General features: G+C 46.3%; 1 protein-coding gene across 4 annotated transcripts in view; it reads left to right on the forward strand.

The window, feature by feature from the left end:
- MYO5B (myosin VB) overlaps positions 1-21,091 on the forward strand; it is a 143,816-nt gene that overhangs the window by 25,115 nt on the left and 97,610 nt on the right. For all 4 annotated transcript variants that reach the window (XM_051803659.1, XM_051803661.1, XM_051803660.1 and 1 more), the window contains exons 2-4: positions 3,047-3,157; positions 6,652-6,823; positions 9,201-9,345. In XM_051803659.1, coding sequence (XP_051659619.1) covers positions 3,047-3,157; positions 6,652-6,823; positions 9,201-9,345 — 428 coding nt within the window. The remainder of the gene's footprint in view (positions 1-3,046; positions 3,158-6,651; positions 6,824-9,200; positions 9,346-21,091) is intronic.

Below are 21,091 nucleotides of genomic sequence, written 5' to 3' on the forward strand. Positions count from 1 at the left end.
AAAGCTCACAAAGCCAGCACATGGCATATGGAGATACGGAGTGGTATAATTGTGTTAGAGGTGTGACTGTGGAAGTAGGGGTTCACAGGGATGCTCTCCTCCTGCCTGGGTGGATAGCTGCCAGGGTTGCTGGTTTTGGTGACCTGGTGGCTCTATCTCTATGGATTTAATTGGCAAATATATGGTGTATATTTGGAGGGACCAGGTTAGAGGCAGGGAATGCAGGAGGGATGAGTGTGGTGCTCCAGCTGCCCCCACCATGGGCTGCCTCCAAGCCTCGTCAGGTTTTAATTAAAGCTCTCCTTGTAAAGATGTAACAATGACAAAGTGCTTTTATTCCAGCGCTGTGCTTGACATATTTGGGATTTATGGGTCAAAGGGAAGGCTTGGGTGGGGGTTTGTACAGAAGCCTGCCCTGCCTGGAGGGCTGAGCACTTGTGTGTCTGCTGGAGCACAGCAAGGAGGGGAGGACGGTGAAAGAGCACAACAAAACAAATGTAATAAGTCTTCCCCTTCTCGGACGCGTGTGTGCACATGCGAGAGGACAGCATTATAGATGCTTGTGGAAATGCATTCATAGCAACCTGTTCCAGCAGCCCCTGGCTGTTTAGCAGGATGGGAAGCACTCAGAGCATGGAGACCTTGATCACATTTGGAGTCTCACAGCCAGGGACCAAGAGACCCCCAGGGCTTCTGAGACCTGGCAAACATCTCTGTCCTGTTGCCCCCTGTACTGTGTGAGCCCTTGCACATGTGGGTATACACAAAGTCCTGTTTTAAAATTCTGTGGTTTTTTGGTCAGGATGGCTGATGGGGTATGAGGTTTCCCACCACCTGGTTTTGGGCAGTGGATGCTGAGAGCTGCCACCCTCTACCAGCAGTTCAGAGCCTCCTGTCGCACCTGAGTCTTGGGTGGCTCCTGGCCATGGCTGGTGATGAACTGCTGAGGATGACCACTGTGACCTCTTACTGCTGCTGGAGGTGCACCCAAATTTCATTTACCAAAACGTTCACAAGCACCACTGTGGTTTTTGGGTTGCTTTGGGGTCAGCGTGTCTCTGTCTGCACCTGCCTGTCCAGGCAGGTCCATGGCTCAGCCCAGCCCTGTGTGCAGGTGGAGAATTTGCAAGGTTGGCAAGACCAGCAACATCTTGTCTTTGAAGCTGCCTTGAGCTGGGAACATCCTGATCCTTGGCTATTCTGGGCATTTCTAGAGCATGTCTGAATCTCTCTTCTGCCAGGAGAGAGCTGGCACTGGATGAATCCACAGTGGTGGGGATGAAAGAGCAGGCAAAGTGCTTTGCAGAGGGATGAGAGCTGCAGGAATGGTCTGTAAAGCACTTTCTGTAGTCTCGGAGTCTGGAGAAGCAGGTGAGGAAGGATGAGTGATGCATTGTCATCTCGCCAGCTGCACCTACTTCTTCTTTCAAGGGCCAGCCAAAGATGGGGTTCCTGGCCATGCTGCAGGGATGTGTCAGCACTTTTTGTTTGCTGGAGGGGACAATGGAGATTGGGCTGGGGGTCCTGAACCAGCCCCTTCCTCATTGCAGCCTCCCTTCCTCGTGGTGGGGAGAGCACTGAAGGCTCATGGGATCTAGAGGTGGTGTGATGGGGGGGGGGGGGAATTATTTATTTATTTATTAATTTGCTTCATGATAAAACTGCTGTTCTGGCAATACAATTGTGTAGCTCCAATAACATCTAAAGGTTCCTGCTGCTGTAGCTATTGAGCAGCTCTAAAAATAATTACAAGTGATACATATAAAAAAATCCATTGCTTTTCAGCTGCAGAGCGGACTGTCAGATGGTGGCCGCTGCTGTTTTAGCTCATGGGTTGCTACAAAATGTTACTTGGCCGTCATGTGCTTGGGTTTGGTTTTAAGATGAAGGCCGAAACTTACCTTTGATGCTCCGGTGCTTTGGATCTTCTGGAATTTCCCCCAACCCCTTGTGTTTGGAGTAAGAATAAGGTTATATGGTTCTTATTTCAGTCAACAGGCAGGAGACATGCCCCCTAAATGCCAATAAATTAGTGACAATTGAGGTGTTCCCATTGCCTCCTGTGTTGGGCTGTCTGAGTCCAGCATCAGGCTGGCTTCGTGGGTCCATGGCCAGCAACCAAAGCCTGATTTGTGATGCAAAGACGAAGCAAATTGGGGTTCCTCGCCCTTGCCCTGGCAGCACTGTGTGCAGGAAAACTGCTCTGGCAAAAGAAAGGCGGGTGTAGAGGGTAAGGGGAAACCCGCGGATGGAGGTCAATGTGTTTCTGGTTGGCCTGCAGGACTTTTGTCCCAGCTCCAAGAAGAAGTCCTGGAGGTCTCAGCACAGCAGTGGCTACTTGCTGAGCACGAGGGGATGTTTTTATGCAGCCTGGGCAGAATCTCTGCATCACAGAAGCAATTAAACCTCGTTAGCAGGAGGTGCGGTGGCCCGGAGTGTGCTGCTCACACTTGGGTTTTATCCCTCCACGCACACTTTGGCTGGGCTGTGCAGGTCTGCCTTGGGGATTTTGGTGGCAAAAGAGGTTAAATGTTGCATTTTCCTGGAGCCCTGAAGCCTGTTTGCAGGTTTGCCTCCAAGTGAAGGAGCTGGCATTGGTGTCGTCTTTTGCCTGCTCCATGGCAGTGGGTTTGGGTGGGGGCTTGCTCTGTGGGAACCAAACTGCCCTGTTCTGTGCAAAATAAATACACCCTGGCGTATGGTCTGCTGGGGCTGAATTGTGTTATTTCATAAAAGCTTCTGGAAGGCTGTTTTTTTCCCAGGGAAATTAAATTCCATGTTTGCCTCGAGGCTCTACCTTGCTTTGTCAGATTAGTAACAAGCCAGCATACACCTCATCCACGAGAAGCTTGACTGAAAACCAGACTTTTAAGAACTAAAACTGGAATTTATGTTGGTTTTTTTTTTTTACTGAAATCATTGGTTTAGCTGCACTGACTTTACAATGAGTGTGGGATTGTATTAATAGAGAATTAATTTATTTCTCGTTTAATTTCCTGAGGTTTCCTCATATTTAAACTTATTCTTTCTTCCCCTCCCTCTACAGTACACAAGGGTTTGGATTCCTGACCCTGATGAAGTTTGGAGATCGGCAGAAATTGTCAAGGATTACAAAGAGGGAGATAAAAGCCTCCAGCTGAAACTTGAAGATGAAACTGTAAGCTTTTGAACGTCGTTATTCTTTTTAGTAATTTAAAGCTTCAAATTAATGTGTGAAGAAGCCTGATCCATCTCATAGTTTCTGTGAAGCAGTTTAAAATGTGTTTTATTGCCTTAACACTTCCAGCTCTTCCCTGCCCGTTCCCTCCCTAGACACTTGTGTTAAAGTAGGTTGTGAGAAAAGCCCTTGACCTCCATCATCTCTTTTCATCCCCTGGCAAACTTGTAATAGTCTGTGATATCAGAATGTATTCTTTTTTTTAGTAGTAGCAGTATGTTAGAAATACCAGTTTACTCTCTTTGCTGCTGAACAAACTGTGAAGAGCACGGCTGGTGGCATCTACTCAACCCTGGGTACCGATGAAAAAATCACACAGAGCACAGAACTGACTGCTGTGCAACAGCTTTCTCCACGCCTTTGTTTTTCTCTTTAAGTATAATCTTATGTAAAACCCTCTTTTACCTCCATTTTACTTTTAAACAAATGGGTTTTAAAAGGCAAGACCCCCAAAACTCATTTAAATGTAGATGTTTTCCAGCAAGCGCTGCTTCCGAACGCACACGCAGCCAGCAATAAATCATTCCCAAAGCAGGATGGAGGCTGGGGAAAAGCAGCTGCTTTCTGTTCCGCACAAAAAGCTCATGGAGTGGGACTTTGGGTGACAGCAAGGAATTGCAGATGAAGTTAACCATGGCATTTGCATCAGCTGCAGATTTAAGTGGTTTATGGAAAGGGGGCAGCCGTGCTATGTACCCACCACGAGGTGCCTGGTGTGGCAGGAAGAATAAATACATTTTTCATGAAGAATTTCACCTAAACCAGCTTTCTTCACCGAGCAGGTAGGGTTTACTCAGTAGTCTAGAAGATGATCTGCTCTGTTGCATAAAAGAGCACTTCAAATTGAACATGCTCCAAGGAGGGCGAGTAATCCACATCCACTGCCAGCCAACCATTTCAACACTTGGGGGAATATCTTGACCATGTTGCTTAATGGGCAGATGGAGAACAGGAATGAGATGTGGTTGATGAGGCTGTTCATCAAAACAGCTTTTCTTTCACAGCAGGGCAAGCACAGGCTGTTGCCAGTGTGTGAATGTGCCAGGTTTGCAAAGAAAGTCAGTGATGCTGGAATATGCGCCCAGGACTTGGTGCTGTGGCTTTTTCCTGGCTCAGCTGTGTCTGCTTTTGTTGTCCTCCACAGTTTGCTCTTCCAGCATAGGGCAGCTTTCTGAGAAGGGTAAAGGATGGATGATCCTACTCTTGGAGGTGCTTTTTTTACCCTCCATGGTGATAAATCTGGATGAGGAGATGCACAGATGCCACCCCACTATTCCCTGGAAGCACCAGGCACCAAGTTGCAAGACACCTTAAAGTTCAGCCAGTTCCACTACCACAGGCAGGGACACCTTTCACTATCCCAGGTTACTCAAAGCCCCATCCAACCTGGCCTTGGACACTTGCAGAGATCCAGGGGCAGCCACAGCTTCTCTGGGCAACCTGCGTCAGGGCCTCACCACCCTCACAGCCAAGAATTTCTTCCTAATATCTAATCTAAACCTACCATCCTTCATCTTAAGGCCATTCCCCCTTGTCCTGTCCCTCCATCCCCTGTCCCAAGTCCACGTTGATCTCTACTGGAGCCCCTTTAGGCACTGGAAGAGGTTCTGAGGTCTCCCTGGAGCCTTCTCTTCTCCAGGTGAACCCCCCCAGCTCTCCCAGCCTGGCTCCAGAGCAGAGGGGCTCCAGCCCTCGGAGCATTTCTGTGGCCTCCTCTATTATCACTCCAGTAGCTCCAGGACCTTCTGATGTTGGGAACCCCAGAGCTGGGCACAGATGAGTGTCTGGGTGCAGATGGGTGCCCATCTCATTCACAGCAGCTCCTTCCTACCACTTCTTGTGCTCAGGCTGCCAAAGTATGTCTGCTCATATTTCTGAGTGCTACAGCCTCCATCCTTCTTTTCTGGTTGAGATCTCCAGCAGTTTTAGTGCTTGGGAGGGGTTTTTTTCCCTATCTTTAATCTGGATATTTCTCTGGATACCAAAGGGGCTAAGAAATCCTGCAAGGTCTACTCAAGAGCTGAGTATCAGCAACATTAAAGTACAAAGAGACTACTAGGTGTTGTAGGTAGTAGCTTAATAAGCATGTCACTGTCATGGTGAGATGTGGAACATCTAATTTAGGGGCTGTGTAAGAGACCCAAGGTCTCTGGGAGCACCCTGTTTGATTCTCTTCTGTATGAAGCCCTGCCTGGATCTGAGTCATGTTGGACTGAAAAGCTTTAGGAAAGGGAGAGAGCACTCCTGTCCATCAGATTGGAGATACCCAGCATACATATCTTCAGGGGATTCAAAGCTGTTGAAAGCCTTTTGTTCCTGACAGCCAACATGCATTACCCAACAGTTTAATGCTTCTCTTTTGTCCTTGTGCTTTAAGTGAATTTTCATGGGTTTTGTGTTTTCTGGCTCTGCTCTGTATGCAAGAGTACTCCCTCTGAATGAAGAGCTGACTTTTAAATATCACAAGGCATCCCTGGTGTGTTTGCCATTAAGATGTGAGACTGAGTGCAAACTCTTGAAAATTGGCATTGACAACATGGAATTGGAGAATAAAACCAGCCTGAGGTTGTCAGACGTGCTGAGAGACCCCATCCTCGTGCATTTGGGCCAGCTTTCCTTGTGCTGTTTCCATGGGCAGTGTTCCAGTGCTCTTTTGATTGCAAACTGGGGTTCTTCCCTTCTGCTGGGATCTGAGCATCAGGACCCCTTTGTGAGGCACCCTGTGGGAAGCAACATCACAGGAAAAATTTTTTCCTCCACTGTAAAAAAAAAAATAAAAAAAATTACAGTTTTTCTTTAGTTGGTGGCTCTGCTGCTCACTTGGGGATGAGTCAAAAATAGCATAAGGCTGCCCATATGGTAACTTCAGCAGTGTAAACTGGCTCCTCAGACACTGAAGCAGCAGGGACTCCATGATTCTCCATGTCCTCTCTGCCTGAAGAGGTGTCAGGTTTTGGGTATGAAAGTAACTTGAATTAAAAATGAGTTGAGAAATCGTTCTGATGGTAAGAACGTGGTCTAGTTTGAAATGAGGCTGCTTTTCAAAGAGCATGAAGGTGCTTAGATCAGATGAAGCTGTGCTTGTCTGTGTGGTGCCTGTTACTGCTCAGAGCTGGCTAAAGGCTAAAGGCTGTTTGCCCCAAGGTTGGCCTGAAAACAACTCAGATATGCTCAGGCTGGTGCTTGTGGACCATCATGGTACTCCAGGACCTTGGTTGGCCACCTCAAAGCCATTTACCAGAAGGATGACCTGTCACCTGGTAGTGCATCATCCAGGTCCCTATAGCATTTAGCATAAAGGGGCTTCTAATTTCATTTAGAGCAGGATGTGTAAGTATTTTATACTATCAGAATGGAGTTATGTTTGGATAAGTTATTAGATATTAAAGGAGCTGTTTGTTGTGTTCTCATGTTCCTCATGTGTTTCTCTTCAGCTCTACGAATATCGTCTTGACCTCCAAGGAAATGAGCTGCCTCTCCTATGCAATCCAGATATCCTGGTCAGAGAGAATGACCTGACAGCCCTCAGCTACCTGCACGAGCCTGCAGTCCTGCACAACCTCAAAGTCAGGTTCCTGGAGAGCAACTTTGTCTACACGTACTGCGGTGAGTGTCCAGGCCACAGGTTCAGCTCCTGGAAAGCTGTGGGTCCACAGAGAACCCCCTTGAGACCACAAGCCAGAGGCTGCAGCACGAGGAAGGTCTGGGGACTGTGATTTTTGGGGTGGGTGGGAGACAGAAGTGTGTGCCAACAGGCTTATTTTGTAAAACCACAGGTGGTTTTTGAGGGTTGGTGCACTGTGAACTTCCTGAGCTCATGGTCCAGCTGATCCAGTTCCACAGCAGCTGGTGTTTCCTCTAACTCTTGGTGGGAACATCTTGTCAGATGAGTTCGAGGCAAACTTTTTGTGTACTTGGCAACCCCCCCAGGGAAAAAGTAGGATATAGCAAATCACCAAAGAATGGCAGCATGCCAGAAAGAGTGATCCAACTGAGAAATGTTCATAGTGGGTTTTCCTCCTGAAAGACTGCAAAAAACCTTCTTGTGTTCTTATTTCCTTCCTTTTCTTAATGACTTTGGGAGTAATATAAGCCTTGAATTCAAGGTGGAAGGAGGGCAGGTGTGAACTTGGGTTTGTCCTTGGGTTTGGCGGGTGGCTTGCCAAAGCTATTCGGGACTGCAGTTACCTGTGAATAAATGGCAACAAATTGCAACTTAAAAAAATCCAAAAAAAAAGAAAGAAGGCAGTTCATAAAATCCCAGGATGGTTTGGATTGGAAGGGACCTCAAAGCTCCTCTTGTTCCACCCCCCTGCCATGGGGCAGGGACACCTTCCACTAGCCCAGGTTGCTCCAAGCCCCGTCCAACCTGGCCTTGGACACTTGCAGGGATCCAGGGGCAGCCACAGCTTCTCTGGGCAACCTGTGCCAGGGCCTCACCATCCTCACAGACAGCAATTCCTTCCCAAAATCCCATCTAACCCTGCTCTGTGTCAGTTTGAAGCTGTTCCCCCTTGTCCTGTGATGAGTTGTAGGATTTCAGCAAAATCCATGGGACCACTTGCATGGCAGGGCAAAGCCTGATGTGGACAGCTGTGATGAAGTGTTTCAGTTAAGGGTTGTTGAGGAAATGCTTGGCAGGAGGAGGCGACTTTTTAAAATAGTTCCCTTGAAATATGTAGCCTCTGTGGCTGTTGTAGTGGTGACTTTCCTCCCAGACTTTCCTAACTTGCAGCCTTTTGCAGCTGCACGTGTGCCTTCAGTCAGCTGAAAACCTGCTCCCATCCAAAATCAGTGAGGTTTCATTTGTGCAGCTTCTCGTGAAGGTTTATGATAACCTTGAGCACAGCATCACGTTAATGAAGATAAAGGGGTTTGGGCTTAGCAAGTGTAGGTTTAGCTACAGAGCTCTGCGTGGGTACAAAGTACCCCGTGCTCTGGTTATAAAGTGGTTGAGAAGGGTGGAAAAGTGCTTATCTGGGGTAACAACAGCCCTTCAGCTTGGCTTGCGTGGTGTTTTTTGGTGACTAAGGGAAATTGGGGCACGCCCCCAACAGAACCAGGAAGCAAACAGGCAAGAGGAGGGCACAGGGAGGTGAGGCAGCTGGGTTAATGTCCTGCAGAGGCAGGTGATGTCGCTGACCTTTGCCTCCCACGGTGGGTGAAGTCACGTCTCCTGGTGTTCGCTGCCAGCTGAGGGTTCCCGTGCTCCGCTGTAATTTCAGGGTACCCAAGCCCTGAATTGTCTGGGGCCCTCTCCCACCAGCCACCTGCTCCCCAGAGCCCCTCACAGTAGCAGTTTAAACCTGCAGAACCTGAAGGTGCTTCAGAGGTGGAACTTTGTCAGCGCTTACGTGCAGGGCAGCTCCCTCAAGCACACGGGGAACGCCACAGGTGGCTCTGCCTCTCATTAATTCCAAGGCTCACTGCCTCCTCTGGGCAGGCACGGCGTTCCTAGAGCTGGAGAGGAGGCAGACATTAAAGCTTTAATGCAGGCTCTGGCATTCCTTTCCTATGATTTATGTGTATCAGTTTGATTTCGGCTACATTCTTTGTTATGAGCTTTCACTTGAGATTTAAGCCAGGGGAACCCCCAGCATGTTTGTTTGGGTCTAGCAGAGCTTTGGTTGCTTTTCTGAAGTGATCGCTCAGGCTCTATTTAGCTTTCCTCACTCCTTCTGCAAAGCCTGGCTTCACACAATGTAAGTTATTATAAATTTTTGCTCTTATCACTGGTTTTGTAGGCCTCCTGTGCAGCTGTATGGGAGCTTATTGCCTTGCTATGAAAGCATAGCCCTTAAAAGGAGATGCTGAGATAAGAATCAGGAGTCCTCCCCCATTCAATTCTCATCTTTTTTTTCCCTTCAAGCATCATATTTAAAAAAAAAAAAAAGATCAAAACAACTAATGCACACCCTGAAAAGCCTGAAATATTAACTCCCTGCTTGGTTTGTGATATACCCGCCTATTTATCTGTTCTAAGGTATCGTGCTTGTGGCCATCAACCCATACGAGGAGCTGCCAATCTATGAAGAAGATGCCATCTATGCATACAGTGGCCAAAACATGGGGGACATGGATCCCCATATCTTCGCAGTGGCCGAGGAAGCCTACAAGCAGATGGCCAGGTGAGTGGGTGCTCAGAGTGGGAAAAGATGCAATTAAACGCGGGAATCGTGCAGTGAAAGGGAAGTTGTGGAATTCTGCTTGCTGGCTGGACCCCGTTGTTGCTTTCCAAGGCTGCTGGGCTCATGGGGATCCCTGTGGTCCTCAGGAACTCAGGGATTCGGTGCAGCCGTGATTCTGATAGGGATCCTTCTCCTGCTGCTGCTTGGGTGAGCTTCCTGGATCAGGTTCAAACCACTCTGCAAATGTCATGTTTAATAGCTTGGAGGAAACCACATTTCAGATAATTTGGTGAGATAATCCAGCTAAACCCAGGAGCTGATGTTAGTTGTTTTTATGGAGACGTTGTGATTTTGAGTCAGGAGGTGACTGGCAGATATTTGGAGGTATTTATGGATCTTTCAAAGCAGTGTCTTCACCAGATGGATGTGGTGGGAGTTCTACTTCATTTGTTTCTGTGTTTGTTGTGTTGCTGAAGACAGATGTAGGATTTTGTTCTTAGCAGATAAGTCACGATCTAAAAGAGAATTTGGGAGGCAGCTGAAAGTTGTTGCACCAGGGATCATTTTATTATAGTTGTCAGGACTCTCACAGTGTGTTTACGTTTGCTTGTGGATTAGCTGAGATTTTCGTAGAGCCTCGGCTTTTAATAGCAAGAGTAAGCACTGAACCACTTTCCAAGGGTTGCAACCTGTTTTCTGGGCTTTAGTGGTGAGTTAGGATGCATTTCTAATCAATGGTGTGCCAGAGTTCAATCCAGAAATGCATCTGGAGGAGCACTGCCATGGGTGGAGATCAGAGGGATTGCGTCCAAACTGAGTGCAGTTCACTCCCGTGAGCACTTGTGCTTTGGGCAGATCTGCTTTGGGAAGAGTTCAGGAATTTGGGAAGCTGTCTAAAGGAAGAGGAAGGCTTAGAATTTTGTCCTTGTGTGAGTCCAGGCTGAGCAGCAAGCTGCACGGCTTTTTTTTAGAAGACATCAGAGCTTTACTGACCAACGTGGACAGGACCCATGGATTTTCCTGGGCAGGTGTCTAAAATATAAGGCTTTTCTGAAACTGAAGTTTGTGTATTTTTGCAGGCAGTGGGCTAACAGTAAGCTCTAGCCAAAGATGCTTGACTCTGCTTTCCTTCTTGTCAGAATAAAGCTACTTTTGACAAGCAACTCATAATTGATAACTGCTGCCTCTGGGTGGTTAAGACTGCTCTGTTTTCAAGGGGACAGGAAAATAACCACCTTCAAAGCTCTTAAATAAGATCCTCACTGTTCAATGCTCCTCTAGTGCTTGCTGTTTTGGGCTGTTATTATGGTAATTGCGGGTTTGGGTACAAAAGAGCATTTCAAACGGGGCTGAGAGGAGATTGGGATGTGGATTACAGGAATCTACCTGTTTATTTGAAATGTGCCTTAAAATGTAGCACACTGTATTTTAAATCTGAAAGCTTCTGGGTGGAAGTTGTGTTTTCCACAGTTTGATCCGAGCTTTTCCCTCTGCAGTGCTCCAGGGAGAGGGGTGGAGCTGTGTGAACAGGGTGTGTGGATGGCACGGCTCATGAGTGATGGATGAAGGGCATTGAACAGGACTTCTTTTTGCCTCTTATTAAACTGAAATACTGACTCTGTGGGATGCCTTCTGCCTGCAGCTCAGCTTTAGGCAATTGGGGTACACGTGAGGTGGGCCATGGGTGCTTGGGCAGCTCAGCCATCAGGGTGGAGGTTTGTGAGCATGTTAAACCTGAACTGGTGCAAAAACCTCACTTCCTTTGCAGTGTCTGAGCTTTTAAACAATTGGATTATATCTGGTGCATCCTAAAGACCAGGAATAAAATTCAAACTCTCCATCTCAGAAGGTCAAACTTGCAATGTGATTGAGAGCAGAAGAACAGTCTTCTGGATTCTTCTGAATATTTTAGCTTCATTAGTGGCCCAGAACACACTGGAGAGGCACAGTGGAGGTGATTGAATGGGATTGAGTAGATGGCAAGGGAAAAGGGCACAAAATCTAAGACTCTCTGTAAAATGAGAAAAATTGAGGTAATTAGATTTTTAATTCTCTGAGCTTCTAGTAGTATACCATGGCCATTTAGAGACAGGGTGCCAGGGCAGAGCTTAAGATACTGGTGGTGCACAAGTGTTAGTGAAGTGGTCCTGTGCCTTCTCCCCTGCTTCAAGCCAATAGTGTCCATGAGATGGGACTGGGGACTCTGCTGGATCCCGTGTTTGGTTTTGTCCTGTCATCAGAAAATGCCAATTTAAAAGGAAACAAAAAAAAAAAAAAAGAAGGAAAAAAAGATGTGGGTGAGCGGGATAAAAGGGCTGCAGAGAGTGTACAGCAACATCTGATCCCTTTTTTGAGTCTAAGTAGTTCACAAAGCATCTGAACACTTACAGTTATTTCAGCACGTGTTAAAACTCCCCTTTAAATATGAGCTTTTCCCCCCGAGGAGGATGTTTTGTAGAGAGTTGCTTTGTAGCACCTGCATGTAAAAGAGCTTAAACAAAAAGAAAGGCAAGTGATTAAAATTCATATGTGACAGCCTCTAATTTTTGCACTGACCAGCTCTTTAGAAACTCCCTGCATACCCAGCGTGAGACTAAATGCACTCAATTCACTGAAAGAATGTTGTTTTAAGCAAAATACACAGCACTGAGTTAATTTGCAGCAAGTCTGCTACTGGAGGTGGTGGAGTCAAGCGTTGGGAGGGTGGAGGGAGGGATCATTTGGTGATTTTTAATAACTGAGGCTGTGGGTTCAGAGCAGTGAGTGCTTTGGGTCGCACATTACCTGCAGGGCAACGCAGCCACCTCCTCCCCTGGTCACGATCTCTGTCCTGGTGAGGTGCAGTGGGTGTTGCTGCCTTTTACGCCTTCGGGGGTGCCAGGGGTGTTTGCAATCCTGAAAGCAGACTGAAAGCTCTGCCATGGTCACAGGGAGAGCCAGCACAGCCGCTGGTGCCTTGGCTGATTGGTTCTTGCTTTTCTCACAGAGGAACAAAAGATCCCTTGTGTGCCCAAATCCCGGTGGCAGCTCTGGTTTCCTTGTGTGTCACTGCTCTGGGCAGAAGCAAAAATTCCCTTTGAAACTTGCATTTCGTCTGAAGTCAGCCTGACCAGCAGCTTTCCACACATGGGCAAGGGTTGTTCCACACTTCTCTGTGCTGGGCACTGGTGAGGCCACACCTCAAGTCCTTTGTCCAATTCTGGGCCCCTCAATTCAGGAAAGACCTTGAAGGGCTGGAGCGTGTGCAGGGAAGGGAATGGAGCTGGGGAAGGGTCTGGAGCACCAGGAGCAGCTGAGGGAGCTGGGGGGGCTCAGCCTGGAGAAAAGGAGGCTCAGGGGGGACCTTCTGGCTCTGCAACTCCCTGACGGAAGGGGGGAGCCAGGGCAGGGGCAGACTCTACTGCCAGGGATCAAGGGAGAGGAGGAGAGGGAACGGCCTCAAGCTGTGCCAGGAGAGGTTTAGGTTGGACATCAGGAGGAATTTCTTAGTGAAAAGGGTTGTTAAATGTTGAAATAGGCTGCTCAGGGAGGTAGTGGAGTCCCTATCCCTGGAGGTGTTCAAGGAGTGACTGGATGTGGCACTCAGTGCTCTGGGCTGGGTGACAAGGTGAGGATCAGTCACAAGTTGGACTTGATGACCTTGGAGCTCTATTCCAACCTTAAAGATTCCATTATTCTCACCCTGACCTGTGTCCCTCTCCATGAAAATGTACCATCAGTTATTTCCAGCTCCATGGAGGTGACCGAAGTTTGGATGGTGACAGTGCAACACCAGCTTCCCCTTCCCAGCCTTTGGGAGCTTTAGTTAGATGTTTAGTTAGGTATTTCCCTTTGTGTCTGCAGCTCTGTTTTTCTTCTTCCCGGCTTTTCTCAGCCAGCTTGAGTTGTTGGTGTGGTCACTGTGTTGTCTCCTGATGCTGAGCTGAGTCTATTAGGAAAATCACTGCAGTGTGCTTCAGCAGTGAATATATTTGTGTGACTTTGCTCTCTTTGGCCCCGTCCCTTCATTTTGTCCCACCTGGCTTCACTCTGGGCACTGGTTGGGAGCTGCTAGTCCAAGTAAGGTTTCATAATGCTTTGGGGTTTGTGGTTATTGGGTTTTTTTGTGGGTTTTTTTTTGAGTGTGTGCTTTTTGTTTGTTTGTTTTTAAATAAAAATCATGCATTTCACTTAATAAAATACAGAGTTAAACAGCACCAGGTGAGAGAGGTATGTGGTATGAATAGCGCTGCTGTGGGCAATGGAGCAGAAGAATGGGCCCTCCAAAGGTTGTCAAACGTCTTTCAAAAGCAGGGAGCAGGTAGCAAAGGTGATCTTTGCTCAAATCATAAATCAAATATTGGAGGTATTGTGACCCCCTTGCTGTATATTCTGTGTGTTTTCCCATTGGCACACGTGGATCTTGTGGTAATAGGAACATTACCTCAGTTTTGTGGGCCTCCTAACAGGTGTGACGTGGCAGCAGCCTGTGACAGATAATAACACAAAATAATTTCAGTGTTCAGGTCTTACCCTGGGAAAGACCTGGGGTACTTAAGGAGTTGTGAAAGCCTCCTAAGAGCATGGACTGGGTTAAGTGCCGTGGCCTTTATTCCCTTGTGCATCTGTCAGGCTGATGCTTTCACAGATGCATGGTGTCTGCAGAGCTGTTTCATGTGGCCAGGCACAAATATCTTGATCTGATTCGCGTATAACTCTGCTAAACTGGAAATGTAGAATATTTTAATGTTTTTCCAGGAGTGTGAAAGGGCTCTGCAGAGCTTACCTGACCCTTGCAACGTCAGTGGGAAAGCAAGTGTTTTTGTAACCTGTTGGTTAGACTGGATCTTCCTCCCTCTGAGTGTGAGGATCCCCTCACGGTGTACTGTTGTTGATAGTTCTCACAGAACAAATAAAAAAAAATAATTCAGGAATGATTTGATGAGTGAGTTCAGCTTCTGCATATCTGATCTAAACTGCAACTCTCTGGGTACCAGATAATTAATCCCCTGTCTCTGCAGTTCAAATCAGGGTCAGCATCTACTGTGTGATTCCTAAATTAGAAGTTATATGGAAATAGAATGTCTCCCCTGTTCAGCCCCACTGCCCACATGCTGTTTCTGGCACTAACTGCCCAAACACTTGGACTGCAGACAGGTTACCCTGTTTAGTAGTGGCTTTCCATTCTTATTGGAAGTTAGTGTACCCAGGCTTTGCGTTGCACTGTCAAAAGCATATGTCAAAGTGTGAGAATCACTGCTTGCCTGCAGCAACAGACAAAGTATCTGTGTCTTGCAGAGATACAGGTGCCAGTGCGGCTGTGTGTGTGGTGACAACTGCTCTCTTTCCTGCTGTGGGGTGCAATGCTGGAGCTGGAAAAGAGCAGGAATTGCAGCATCCACCCTGCACATTAAGCAAACAGACTCAGGGAGGGATGTGGGCACGGTGGGGGATGTCCTTTGATAGCACTTCAAATTTCAAGCTTTACAGGAGGATTTAAAGCTGTACAATGAGAGAGCAGATAGGAGTTAAAAGAGAGATTAACCCCCGACGGAGATGCAAGAGGAATCAGACTGGCACAATAAATAAGGCTGAATCCTACGTTATATTAAAAGCAGGGAAGGGTTTAGGTCTCCTGATGAATGAGACTATGTTGGGGGTTTTCAGGGAGCTGTGGGGCTGAGCTGTGCTGCAGCTTAGCAGGGCCTTGTAGCAGGTACCATCTCAAAACTAAAGCTTTGGTCTAAGAAAGGGATCAGAGCAAAAAACAATGTATAACCTTGAATTTAGGAGTGAGTAAAACTGAGGGATTTCTCTTCTGTTTAGGTTTAAAAGTGGGATAGGGATGAGGGGAGAAGGTTTTGGAAGAGTGTTGCCATAAACATGCTGGTGCTGGTGTTACACCTCAGGGTTTGCTTTTCTTCTCCAGAGGTGATATACAGAAAAAAAAAAAATTAAGCTGGGAGGGACTCCAGATGTTTCCAAAGGCTTGGAGGAGTGACCCTCTGGTCTTTCTTGCCTTGTTATGGGAGAGGACAGAGAGATGCTCTGAGGATAAGTAACCAACTATTTAGTCCATTATTTTATTTTATTTTATTTTATTTTATTTTATTTTATTTTATTTTATTTTATTTTATTTTATTTTATTTTATTTTATTTTATTTTATTTTATTTTATTTTATTTTATTTTATATGAATTTAATTTAATTTTAATTTTATTTTATATTAATTTAATTCTATTTTATTTTATCCTATTTTATTTTTTATTTAATTTTAATTTTTATTCTATTTTTTCTTTTTTTTTTTCTTTTTGACAATTCAGAATGAGAACTGTGCTACTTGCTAGCAGACTTAATAATGAATAAAACATCCCTTACAGAGAGATCATAAATACTCATAAATGGGACAGAACTGGCATGAGAGAGCTTAAGGTAAAGAAAGGTCAGTGCCTGAGTGAGAGTAATGATTGTGCGTGTGTGAAATATCACCATCTGGGAAGGAGTGATAATTACCTACGTCAAATGTGTAATCGCTGCTGTGATGCAGGAGAACTGTTGGAGCTCTGAGGTGAGAAGTCTGTAACACCAAATACAATTAAACATTCAAAACAGTGTTTATGAGCATCATAATTACGTCAGAGCTCAAAGACTTGTGATTGGCCTTGCCCACCTCCCAGTCACTGCTTGCCATCCCACATCCTCAGTTCTGGAGGCCTCAGGATGGAGAACCCAGAGCACACGCCCAAAAGCCAACCGGTTTCTGAAAAAATCTCTTTCCGGAGTTTTCCCACTCTTTCCCGATTTAATTAATCAGATGGCAGTGTAGGATTTCTCCAGCCGTGAGTGGGTGGCTGATGATGGTGGAGGTGATGAGGTCCATCAGAAGGACCATCTTTCTGGGACTGCCATGGGGTGGAAGAAAACTGACTTGCCCTCCTGGCACCCCCAGAGCTGATCTGCTGGGGTAGCATCCCACATGATTCTTGCCCCTGTGTGGTTATTTTTGGGACGGTGCTGTACCAAACCTCCTCCCTCTGTAGTGCTCCACAGGGGCCAGCGGCTTGCAGGCTGTTGGGTCGGAGCCAGGGGTTCTCTGTGGTGCGATCCCAGCTCAGAAAAGAGCATCAGGGTGCCAGAGAGCTGAGAAAACCGGCCAGGTGTGTGTTTTGCTCTCCCTAGAGGCAGCGCACAAAAGAGCTGCCGACCCCGTTTCCCTGTGGCCCAGGAGCTTGTGTTCTTCCCCGACACGGTGTGCAAAGCATAAATCCTGGGAGAAGGTCATCCCGCCTGCCCCCAGGAATTGGTGGAGACAGCTGGAGACAGCTCAGCATCTTGCAGAAACTTGGAGCTCTTGGGATTTTCTCTGCCGTTGCAGGAGCATTTCCAGCCGGCTGCACAAAGAACTGGGGGGGAGAAAGTACCTTAATGAGCCGGGACCGGGGGGACTCCCGCGGCTCCCGCAGGAGGGGGGACTGGTCTGCTGGGGCGTCGCATGAAAGAGCTCTGACCTCTGCAAAGACATCTTAATTTGCACCGGGATGTTTGATCTCTGCGCTGGAAACGTCACATTGATGTGTGTTAAACAGTGTTGCACAGAGGGAGTAGTGCTGCACAGCAGAGCTGATGGTGACCACTGCAGAGGATGAGGTTAATTTGCACCTTACCTGCTCCTTGAGCATCGTGCTTTGTGCTCATCCTTTCCCATCCAGGGCCAGACTGGTACTTTTAGGCTTTTTCCCAGCAACTGAGAAATTCAAGTCCATATTTTCTCTCTGCCTTTTTGCTAAAACCCAAGGGGTTGTGTGTGAGCAAATCTGCTCCAAAGCTGCTCAGGACGGACCCTGGGGGATACATTATCCCTGATGCACCTTCTTGAGTAAGACCTTGCATGATCTAACATCCCCCAGGGACACCTGCAGCAGATGAGTGATGTTACACCAGGCTTAGGCCTTGCTGAGGTGGGATATTGCTGTTTTCTTTCTCTGATTTCTCTGCGTTCCAGTGTAGTGTTGTCCTTACAGTTGTAATGGTACCAGGATGGGGAAGGGCTGCAGCAGTTCTGTGGCCAAAATGAATTTTGAAGCTCTGATGTGGCCCATGTGGGTGTAGGTTATTGGTGAAAACAGTATTATTTTCCCCCATCAGTATAAACCACTGTATGAAAAGTTATCTCTCTATAAAAAAGAAGTTATCTATATTAAAAAAATTATCTACATAAAGAAAGGACAAAAAAAAGCTTGTATAGGATAATCCATGCTGTTTATGAAGGATACAGTGTAAAAAAAGACTCAAATGAATATATAACACTCAAAAATCTGTCCTTATGGTACTGCTGGCTCCAGCAGCTGCAGCATAAAATGTGCATTTGCAGCTGATGTTTGATAATGCAAACAGAAAACATGTCCTTAGACACTCTTGTTTGACTGGATGCTGAATAGCATCTTCTTGGGTTTCTCTGAGGGAAAAGTCTAACTACCCCAAAGTTGTGGGGTTTTATTTGCTTTGACTGACAATACCAAGTGTGGTACTCTAAAAACCCAAATTAAAGCAAACAAGTAAAACAAGTTGCTACCACTCTTGACAGTGATGCTGCTCTGAATTCCAGTTATCCTACTGAAATGGGAACAGTTCCTGGCTTGGAAATTTCAGAGATGGCTTTTCTCTGTGTTACAATGCTGCAACACTCTGAGTTTTACCTTCACAGTGTGCAACTTTTGTTTATTAATTTGAAGGCAAAGTTAGACCATCTCGGTTTTTCATCACTTTTGGGATGCAGTGAGGGATGCACTTGAAGGATGCAGTCTAGTGGTAATTAAATTATTGCATTTTTTTATATCACTAACAACACAATGCAGTATTTATGCTCATCTTTAGCCTGTGCAGCACTGTCAGTAGAGAAGTGTATTAGAGCCTGTTGTGTGTCTGGGCTTTATGGGTGTTCTTGTTATGGTCAGGCTCAGTTCAAACTGCAGTACGTAAAGGATTTTTAATCTTCGGATTGCTTTATGAACACTAATCCTCCCAGCATCCTGAAAGAAGTAGGTTAAATATGATTTCCATGGTGGAGAGACTTACTGACTCATTCCACGACGTGGAGAATTAGTGTCAGATCTGGGATTAAAGCTGGAGTGACCCCTGACAATTGTTCACAGGGTCTGGCTCTGCTGTCATTTGCATCAGATATTTTTCCCTCCTGGAAGAGCTGTGTTTTTAGTGCAAGTGGTTTTGCTCCCACTACAGAAATCATCCCTGGAAGTGTTCAAGGCCAGGCTGGGCAGGCCTTGGAGCAACCTAGGATACTGGAAGGCCTGTGACCTTTAAAGGTTACTCCCAGCCCTGGCAATTCTGTGATTCCATGAAATTTCTCATGTATTGTAAAAACACCAGTGACTCTCTACTTAGTTTTGCTGGGTTGGGCACCTCACCCATCTCTTACTCTGTGTGTGGGTTAGAGTCTTGGTGTGTTTGGCTCCTAAGATGTCTGCAAAATTGACTGTGTTACTCACCTCCATAGCATGTTTGGAGGTGCTGTTTCCTCTTGCTTTGAAGAAACAATTCTGGATTTTGTTCTGCTTGGAATTCTGCTCCCTGGTGGTTTTGTTTGCATCTCTGATGGATGGAGGCTGTTGCACAGATCCTGGTGTTAGTTTTCCAGGCTTTGAATCAACTTGTAAAACTGCTGTTAAGTGAAGAAATGAAAGTACTGGAGACCTGTGGGGGTGAAGGTCGTCATGGAGTTGCATCTTTAAGTGCCTCATACCTAGTTTTGAGCTGCAGCTGTGGTGTGTGGTGGGAACAGCATCTTTGGCCATCGTTGAAGCCTAATCCCAAAGGCAATCCCTGAGTAGCCCCCCGCAGGAGATGTGACAGTATTGCCATGCTGCAGCAGAGACTGTATTCACCCTTAACATTTCACTTTATTTAGACTTTTTTCCCATAAAAATTTTCTTCCGTGCTGGTGCTGCTAAAATTGACTGTATTTCAAGCAGCTGTGTTGCACACTGTGCCTGCAAGGTGGCCAAACATTTCAGTATGTTTTGTTCCATGCTGGGTACAAACACCCCCCGCCTGGTTTTAACCATTTCTTCTCTCTGAGCATCCTGTTTGCTACCAACTGCTCTGTGAGGTTCATCGATTTTTCCCTGCTGGCACCAGCAGTTGGTTAACTTTTACACTGAAGAAGGGAAAGTCTCTGTAGCCTTTGTTCCTGAAGGCTTTTATTCCTGAAGTTGGAAAAGAAATGTCTGAACATGCATTATATCCAACAACAAAAAAACACCAACAGAAGAGACACATTACTGCAAGTGCAGGAGATGGAGTGGCCTGCTAAAAAACATCTTTCTTTTTATTTTATGTTATTAATATAATCCAGAAGTTTTTTGTGCCATGGAGAGCCCACCTAGGCCATTTCACTTTGCAGCACATCAGCCATTAGGGCAAACTAATGAGAAACTCTGGGAAAATGTGACCTGTCAGAGTGGCTGCAATAGGAGCAAATGGTGTTGGCCATGGTTTTATCACTGTGTTCAGGGTCTTTTGGAGAATGATGGTTCTTTTAAAAAGAGACAAGGCAGAGGGAGGAATAACCACTCAGAATGCCACTTAAAGTCCTTTTTTGATGGGATCTGGACCCCATGGGGACTGTGGGTCTGGGTTGCTCCTTGGCTGGGCTCCCACCTGGGTTGGTCTCTGCCTTCTGCATCCAGGAGAAATCCATTAGCTGATAGGGGGAAGTTATGAGAGAGGTCAGATTTGGTATCAAGAAGTCTTGATGTGAATCTTAGTGGTAAACAGAAAAAAGTAGGTTACCAAATATTACGTTGTAGCAGTGCTGTGTGCATGCCAAGGAATGAGATTTTGAGATTTTTGAGATTTTGGCTTCATTCAACTGGAGAATGGTGGAGTTTTCATCTTCAGGATTAAGGAGAAGAGTGGTAGGGAAATGCTTTTTGAAATGTGCTGCCAGGGCTGTACCTGTCACGGAGAGAAGGATAAGAAACAATAATTCTCAAGTAACTTTTAGGCAAGTGTGGCTCTAGGCCATGCCAGCTGTGCATTTGCAGAGTTCCAGGGATTTTGGTTGTCACCTCCTTCTCCTGCTTCTCCCTTACCTCTGATGAAGGATAATCTGTTCATCCACCCTTGCAGCCCATGACAAAGCCTCTGTCTGCCACTTCCTTGTAGCTGATGTGAATTTTTTCCGTTGCATCCTACTGACGGCCAACATGGGAGCTAAGTGAGTGGTTGTCCATGAATCATAGAATCATGGAATCATTAAGGCTGGAAAAAGCCTCTAAGATTGAGTACAGCCATCAACCCAGTACCACCACCGTGTCTACCATGAAACCATGTCCTCAGTTGCCATATCCGCATATTTATTTAATGCTTCCAGGGCTGGGGACTCCACCACTTCCCTGGGCAGCCTGTGCCAGGGCTGGACAGCCCTTTCCCTGAAGAAATTTTCCCCCATACCTATCGTAAACCTTCCCTGGCACAACTTGAAGTTGTTTCCTCTTGTCCTTTCACTTGTTACCTGGGAGGAGAGACTGGCAGGGCACCTCCTTGAAGATCATCAAAGCATGTGGGAGTTGATGACCACGAAAAAGAACAGTATCAGAGATGGAAGAAAGCATTACAAGAATCCATGGAGGAAGAAGATGACCTTTAAACATAGTGGACTTTCATCAAAGACAGTGGACTGTTGTATGAATGCGTGGGTTATAGTGTTTGTTACACTTTTCTATTTTGTACCCCTGTATTACTATAGA

The sequence above is a fragment of the Manacus candei genome, unplaced genomic scaffold (genome assembly GCF_025592945.1).
Source record: "Manacus candei isolate 608988 ecotype Guabito, Panama unplaced genomic scaffold, ASM2559294v1 h1tg000059l, whole genome shotgun sequence".
Lineage (NCBI taxonomy): Eukaryota > Metazoa > Chordata > Aves > Passeriformes > Pipridae > Manacus > Manacus candei.